The sequence below is a fragment of the Callorhinus ursinus genome, unplaced genomic scaffold (genome assembly GCF_003265705.2).
Source record: "Callorhinus ursinus isolate GAN/ISIS: 27379988/994484 unplaced genomic scaffold, GSC_fseal_2.0 scaffold712, whole genome shotgun sequence".
Classification (NCBI taxonomy): domain Eukaryota; kingdom Metazoa; phylum Chordata; class Mammalia; order Carnivora; family Otariidae; genus Callorhinus; species Callorhinus ursinus.
This window is the reverse complement of record NW_027397767.1, coordinates 8,362-16,861: the sequence shown is the minus strand read 5'-3', so window position 1 is coordinate 16,861 and position 8,500 is coordinate 8,362. Positions and strand designations below refer to the sequence as shown.

The 8,500-nt window shown below is 40.5% G+C and overlaps 1 protein-coding gene across 1 annotated transcript; it reads right to left on the bottom strand.

Moving 5' to 3' along the window:
- Positions 1–2,498: 2,498 nt before the first annotated feature.
- Positions 2,499–8,029, bottom strand: APOH (apolipoprotein H; the record flags this gene model as incomplete). Its single annotated transcript, XM_025865436.2, has 5 exons — positions 7,924–8,029; positions 7,110–7,286; positions 5,717–5,813; positions 4,502–4,578; positions 2,499–2,687 (listed from the first exon to the last, which is right to left on the bottom strand). Coding segments are annotated over exons 1-5 (604 nt in total), but the record flags the coding sequence as incomplete, so codon positions are not given.
- Positions 8,030–8,500: the final 471 nt, after the last annotated feature.

Genomic DNA, 8,500 nt, shown 5'->3' with positions numbered 1-8,500 from the left:
GAGATGATGGACTCTGAAAAACTGAGGGTTCTAGAGGGTAGGGGGGTGGGGGGATGGGTTAACCTGGTGATGGGTATTGAGGAGGGCACGTTTTGCATGGTGCACTGGGTGTTATGAACAAACAATGAATCATGGAACACTGCATCAAAAACTAATGATGTAATATATGGTGATTAACATAACAATAAAAAATTTAAAAAAAAAAGAAGATGTGATATATGTACACAATGGAATATTATGCAGCCATCAAAAGGAATGAGATCTTGCCATTTGCAACGACGTGGATGGAACTGGAGGGTGTTATGCTGAGTGAAATAAGTCAATCAGAGAAAGACATGTATCATATGACCTCACTGATATGAGGAATTCTTAATCTCAGGAAACAAACTGAGGGTTGTTGGAGTGGTGGGGGGTGGGAGGGATTGGGTGGCTGGGTGATAGACATTGGGGAGGGTATGTGCTATGGTGAGCACTGTGAATTGTACAAGACTGATGAATCACGGATCTGTACTTCTGAAAGAAATAATGCAATATATGTTAAGAAAAAAAAAAGAAGAAGAAGATGGCAGGAGGGGAAGAATGAAGGGGAGTAAGTCGGAGGGGGAGACGAACCATGAGAGACGATGGACTCTGAAAAACAAACTGAGGGTTCTAGAGGGGAGGGGGTGGGGGGATGGGTTAGCCTGGTGATGGGTATTAAGGAGGGCACGTTCTGCGTGGAGCACTGGGTGTTATGCACAAACAATGAATCATGGAACACTACATCCAAAACTAATGATGTAATGTATGGTGATTAACATAACAATAAAAAATTATTTTAAAAATTTTTTAAAAAGAAATAAAAAAATTAAAATGGCAAGGAAAGACAACTAAATAGGCAGGGGATCATTCTTTTTAAAAAGATATTGTATTTATTTATTTGAGAGAGAGAGAGAGACAGAGGGAACGAGCATGAGCAGGGGGAGAAGCAGGCTCCCCGCTGAGCAGGGAGCCCAACGTGGGACTCGATTCCAGGACCCTGGGATCATGACCTCAGCCAAAGGCAGCTGCTTCACCAACTGAGCCTCCTAGGCATCCCGCAGGGGATCATTCTTAATTAAAGGAGCCATGACAACTAAACCAAATGTGTGATTCTTGACAGGATCCCATGTAAAACAAAACATGTGTATAAAGAACACTTCGGGGTCAATTGAGAGGAAATTTCCACATGAAATAAATGTTGTTAATTGTTTATACTATTATAATAGTTTAAATCATTATTGTTAATAATTCAAAACACATTAAAAGTCTTGTCTACAGGGACAATGTTCTTGTTCTAACGACATTCATGCTGAAGTATTTATGGGTAAGTGTCATGATGTGTACAACTTATTTTCAGATGGTTCAGGAAGAAAAAGCATCTGTCTATGGAAAGAGAGAGAGAGACAGAGAAAGTCACAACATGTTGATGGTTGATACGTGTAGGTGAAAGTTTGAAAAAAAAAAAAAAGAACCTACTGCTTAGGACTTGAGAGAATTAAACGAGATGAGATGACACATATAGAGCAGGAGACCAGTACCTGGCCCAGAGTTTAAGTCCCACAGAAGGTGCTGGGTATTATTATTGGTAGTTTCCCCAGGCTAAAAAGCATTTATGCTTTGAATCATTCAAGAGATATCTGCAATATCTACTACAGGAGAAAGTAGCAGTCCTTAGTATAACTCCTTGTGTGCATGATAAAGTCTATAATTTGTCTACTTGTTTTGCAGTTGACAAATTCAAAGATAACAATGATAGGTCAAATTAAAAGAGGAAGGGCACACCCAGGTGGCTCAGTTGGTCAAGCATCCCACTCTTGATTTTGGCTTAGGTCATGATCTCAGGGGCGTGGGTTTGAGCCTCACTTCAGGCTCTGTGCTGGGAATGGGGCCTGCTTAAGAGTTTCTCCCTCTCCTTCTCCCCCTGCCCCTCCCCACCCCACGAGCACACACATGCGCTTTCTCTCTAAAAAATAAAAATAAATAGAAGAGGAAGAATTTTCATAATTTTTTAAATCAAATATTCTTGTGATTCTTAAATTTAGGTGGACTATAAAAGCTTGGGACAATCTGACTACAGCTCAGCTTTTCACCCTCATCTCCTAGGATGTCCCAATTTAATCCTGGCTTCTCTCAACCAACCTCACCACCATATTCAACTGTCCATGCACACACCCTGTTCTCTCACGCTTCCCTGACTTTCCATGCCTTCCCCTCATTCTCCACTTCTCTTCTCGGAAGCTCTCCCAGGCAGCTCCAAACAGTTCATCGCATTTTATATAATTCTCCTGAGGTCAGAAGCCAGGTCTCATTCATCTGGTATCCCCAATACCTAGCACACTGCCTGGCACATGGTAGATGCCAATAAACATTTGTTGAACAAGGCCATCGGAAACACTCGATGACAGTGGAATTTTCCATAGTTCTCAAAAATGGGATTCTACACTGTCATAATAGCTGTCTCTTGTCCTTGCACCTACCTCTGCATTCTGGTAATGTAGTCCAATTTCCGTGTGCTGTGCAGGTAATTGTATCATTTCCAAACATGGCATAGTGTGGCAAACATTCGAAGACAGCCTTGTTTCCGTAGAGGGAGTGGTTTTTAGCAAATGGCTTATAATCACTAAGGGTTGCAAACTTAGGAATGGATGGTAGAGGGCAGGTTACAGCTGGAAAAAGAAAGAATGATCACCTTTATGAAATAGTTGAGTCTTTTAAAGATGCTCTTTCCAGAGAGGAAAAAACAAAAAAACAAAGATTAACTTGAGAAAATGCAAAATTGGATCAAATACCAGGGTAAAAACAGTCCCTTAAAGAAGGCACAGAAGAAAATATGATCTGAAAACCAGATGTCTGAACCAGTGAAAAGATTGAAAAATGAAGTAAGTCTGTCTTGTCACCACGATTTTGCCTGATACAATGACACAGTGCATAGGTCTCCAACAGTCTGTGATCCAAATGCTAGATGTTTCTGGAAGTCCGAGTTGGTGGAGGACCATCCTACAATAACTGCTCATAATAGCACTTGGTACAAAGTCTTTTGCGACCATCTACGTTCCACCGCTGGCTTACGTTGGTTTGTTCCCATTGACTATCTCCTGCTTCTGCACTCTGAATGCACGGCGCTTACACAAGTAACTTTATGTGGAGACAGTGTCTGGGTTGTCATCCTGAGAGGACTAATACAGGGTTTCAATAAGTCCAGGGAGAGTTACACTAATGTAAAGGAAGTGAGTGAATGTGATTTCATCTGAATTATTTAGATCCTTGCTACTCCAAGTGGGATCCGTGAGACCCCGGCAGGGGCCTTGCCTGGAAGCTTACAAGAAATGCGGCAGCTCAGACCCCACCCCAGAGTGTGGATCAGAATCTGCATTTAATGAGATGCCCAGGTGATTCGCAGTACATTAAAGTATGAGAAGCATTGATTTAGATTAGACTGAAGTGAAAGCAGATCTTCGGTTTGTAACCAAGAAGCAAAAGTGACTTTACATAGTTGATATAAATCTGCTTCCAAGGGAAACTACAGGAACAGTGGTGATTTTTACTGCTGAGTAAAGACCTCTAATTTGGCCTTAAAGACCTTTTGTTGTGGTAGTTCAGCTTTTCTTAAACCATCATTGATTTGAAATTGCTTGACTTTTTCACCGACTCTTGCTAGGACAGACCTCACTGAAATGTTAAAAAACCATAACGATGATTGTAATGCGTGGGCCTCCTGTTCGAAGATTGGACTCCCGTGAATCACAATCAGAACATCCCTCCCTATATCAGCATTACCCAGAGCCACCCCTGACTGCTTGGCTGAGGGTCCCCGGAATAAGCCAGCAGTGTTTTGGGGAACAATCCCACTCCACTCCTATGAGGCAAGGCCCTTTGGTGGAGTCTAAAGTCACTGTGAAGGTTACTTTCCTATGTCCCTCACCTCTAGACACACTTGCTGAGGGCAGGCAGAAGTCTCTTTCAGCCATATAGCCTCAGTGCTGAGAACAGGATATGACGCACATTAGGTTCTCAATATGCATAAATGTATAAATGAATGTATAAATGCATGAATGTATGTATAATTGTATAAATGAATGAATGAGGTCCCAGAAAAGGAGGAAGATGTTTGATCTCAGTTTCCAGTTTTTCTAGTCAAGTGATGGCAGTCCCTGATTGACCAATGCCACATGTAGCCAAGCCCCTGTCAAAAACTGAGAGAATGATGGAATGAATAAGCCCAGCTATCACTGGTTCCACCAGGTGGAGGATACAAATGTGTTCATGAGTTGAATGCTTTCCTTCTGTCCTTCCAAAAGGGTTGTTGATCCTCCAGGGTAAGATAATATCAGGATGAACACTCCCCATGAGGGTGAGCAACCATCCCAAGGAGTCAGGACTGAGGGATTTCCAGGGCATGGAATGTACAGGGTTAAGACCAGCAAAGTCCCAGGCAAACCAACTAATCGCTCTCCCCAGAACTGAGGACCCGCAGACTCACGAGTACAGACAGGAGGGTCAACATTCCATTTTCCTTCCTCGGTGCATCGAGCAGAACTACTTCCATTCAGATAAAACCTACAGAAGGAAAATGTAACCCATCAAGCGGTAGAATAATCCATCGATAGCATCTCAAATGCCTTCTCCACTGAGCATCACCTCAGATTCACACTACTGACTTTTTCCCCATTTTGTAATGCTGCTTTCTTGAGGAGCTCAGCACTCACTTAAGGCTCATCAAATCTCCCAGCCCAGGGCTGCCAGGGACTCACAGAAGAATGAGAAGTTTCCGTAGCTGGAGGCGTAGAAGCCAACCCCCCAAAATCCCTCTTTTCTAATCAGCAGGCCAAATTAGCTGCTTCTTACATGGAACAAAGCAGCATCATTTCTTCAGGGTCACAAAAGTGAATCAAACTGAGGCATGGCTACTATTCATTTCCTGAAACTCTTCACTCTACTCACACAAATGGGTAAAAACAATGCAGTATATTTCCATCGAAAATGTAACACTGTCTCCTCGAAGCCAAATGTTTCAAAGTCCTTTGTCATCAGACCCACAAGTTAGTTGGTGTTTCAGATGAAAGGAGTCCATTTCTCTTTCACACACGGAATTTCTTAATTTCTAATCCCAAACAAGAATCCTCAGGAAAATTTGGCCCTAAGGTACAGCCGACCTATATGGACAATGTCACTGGTGATGCCTTTGCTCATAAGGCTATATGACGGACCACACATGCTTTCTTGCTGGGGATGCTGCCCTGCATCGTGTGAGGATCAACAGAACTATGTTCTCTACCATCACACTCCCAGCCTTCGCCAGAGAACTCCCTTCTGGAGACTCCCAGGTCAGTCAATCAAATTAGGCTCATGTCCAAAGCTGAAGTCCAATTCCTAAAGTATTTTATCCTTCATGCCAAGATTTGTCCCAGAGATGATAAAGAATTACCATCCAGTTTTAGTCTTTCCAATGTACCTCCTCAGTTAAGTAATTAACTAGGAGAAGGAAAGTTGGATACAGTAGCAACTTCATATTTTATTAGTTGTTATGGTCTCCATCCCTTCCCCTACCCTAACACCACTGTGGTATAGATGAAAAGCAGGACAACAAATGATTTGTATTCAGCAAGTCCAGCCTAAAGGCTAAAAGTAAAATATGTCTTGCTGTTTAGCTTAAGGGCACAGAAATGTTCTGCCTCTGTTAGCTAGAAGTCCTTACCCAGTGTTACAAGCAAAACTGATCGTGTTGGGATATTCAAAAGTTGTGTAGCGTACAGCTCCATTTTCTAAGATTCCAGCAAAAGGACATACTCTGGCTGTAATTTAAAGATAAAAAGGTAAATTTCAATTTGTAGAATTTTTCATTAAAGTAAAAACATATAAACTCATTTCTATTCTTTGATCCAATAACTCTACTGTTAACTATTCTAAGCAAATAACTCAAACTTAGTCAAATGATATATGCACAAAGGGGCTCATTGTACTGTTACCTCTAATAACAAAAATTGGACAGCCTAAATGTTTACCATCAGGTGATTGTTTTGATCAACTATGGTAAATCAACAGTTGCATTCTTATGCAACCAACAAAATATAAATTATGAAGACTATGGGGACACAGTCAATATTTATGTTATGCTGATGAATATAGAAAAATACAAAATGGTACCTACTCTCTGCAATGATGCAAAAATATACACACGGAAAGTAACTTGAAAAAATGAAATTGTTAGTATTCCAGAGTTATGACCAATTTAAAGAAAACTTTTCCCTTATGATGTTATAGCTGTTTTTCATTAAAAATCTTGTCTAGTCCTTTTGAATCAAAAAGCATACTAAAATCACTTGTATGAAATGTATGATTTTCACAAAGGTCATGTTCATATGACCAAAATAACCAGAGCTCAGATAGACCCATATAGTCCTTTTTTTTTTTTTTTTACTGTTTAACTACATAAAATTGCCAGAAATTCTATTCAGTTGATTGCTCCATATTTGACTGTAAAAAGTAATGCTGGCATGATATCACAGAACCATATACTGAGGAATAAAGAAAAGCAACCATCTACCATAGGTGATAGCAATAAATTTATGCTTAAATTATTTATATTATATTTATACATATAAATTATTATAATTTATTTTATAAATTATGGTTATATAATCATATATAATTCATATAATTATATTTATTATACGTTATTATAATGTGATGATTCTATTAAATCTGCTTTCATTTTGAGGTCAAGTCCAAAGATCTGATGGTTCCTCATGTTTTACTTTTTCAAGAGTCTCTTTGGCATCTGTCTAAATTTCAGAGTATCTGTACATCTTTTTTTACTTCTGCAGTGTTTCTCTCTCTTTTATCATAGCAGGTCGCTTTTTTACATCTCTTCTAGTTCTGGGCTATGCTCACCTCCTCCTCTCTAAATAGGACCTATCACCTCTGCTCTCCCCTCCCACGAACACTCCCTCATGCCCTCTTGTTTCTTCACGGCCCTCCACTCTGTGGCTCCGCTGGCCCTCTATGCCCCAGCATGACAAAGTGGGTTATCCCCCAAGTGTCCCGAATCCCAATGAGGGGAGAGCATGTGAGAGAAGGCACTGACTTACGGGTACACCTCAGGGTGTTGATGGGCCAAAGTCCTGTGAGAGGGCAGGTGAACCGCCTCATCCCACCCCGGGACACGTAGCCCGCATGGCAGGAGTACACGATCTGCTCCCCTGGGTCATAGGATTCTTTTAATGGAACAACGGTGGCAAATGGTAAAACATCTGGTTTGGGACAGGCTGAAATAGAGCACAAAGCAGTGAGTTAAGAAATTTATATTTTTCTAAAATAAGACAAAATCAGAGAGGGAGACAAATCATGAGAGACTCTTAACTATAGGAAACAAACTGAGGGTTGCTGGAGGGGAGGCAAGTGGGGGGCTGGGGCATTAAGGAGGGACTTGATGTAATGAGCACTGGGTGTTATATGCAACTGATGAATCACTAAACTCTACCTCCGAAGCTAGTAATACACTATATGTTAATTAATTGATTTTAAATAAAATTTAAAAAAATCTGTTTTCATTTTTAAGCTCAGCTAGCACAAAAATGAAAAAAACTATTTAATGCTACCAATAGTAACTATGCCAAGTTCTGTACCAAATATTTCACATATGCAATATCTCATCTAATCTCCTCCTAATCCTCCTTTGAAGGGTACTATAGTTATCCCCATTTTATAGGTCAATACATCGAGGCTTCAACTGGCTGAATATCTTAGGGAGGAGCTTTAAGCGTGGCAATATTGAAGAATCAGTTTCAATCCAGACTCCCCAGCATCCACACTAGAAAGAATTTTAATGATCATTATTGATCCTTGTCATATACTAGGGTGTTGGGTATATTAATTATATTTGCAAAAGCAAAGAGTACTTACTCCGTCCTGCAGTAGCAACATGGCAGAGAAAAATCGAGAACAAGAAGCGCCCCAGAGAAATCATTGTGGATGACTCACACAGACACTACCAAAATGGTTTCCTCTGCTAAAAAAGAGGGATGCAAATATAAAAGTGCTTAAACATTAACCTTTTCTCTTGTGTCCTTTTACCTCTGTAAATAGAAGGTAAAATATCACAATTTGAAGGGAACTCTGAGACCTACATTTTTTAATCATTTACTTTCACTTCCGTGGGTTTGTTGTGAAATCTTTGGCAAATGGTTTCCGTCTTCATAACATTTATTTTAATGGCACAACACGGTCCATTACCACCTCCGATAGAATCCTGGTGATTCCCAGATTTTCAGGCCTCTACTCCAGACCTCTCATTCCCTATCCTTAGTTTTGTGTACGTAGTGGGTGGAGCATCAGAAGTCTGGAGCATCTGCTTCCCCCACAGTCTTGACATAGGAATTTTGGACCATCTCTGGGTTTCAGTCTCCACACCCTCTAAAATGATATTCCAGTTTCCAGATGCATGATTCTAAAGAACATCCACAGGGAAGCATCTAAAACT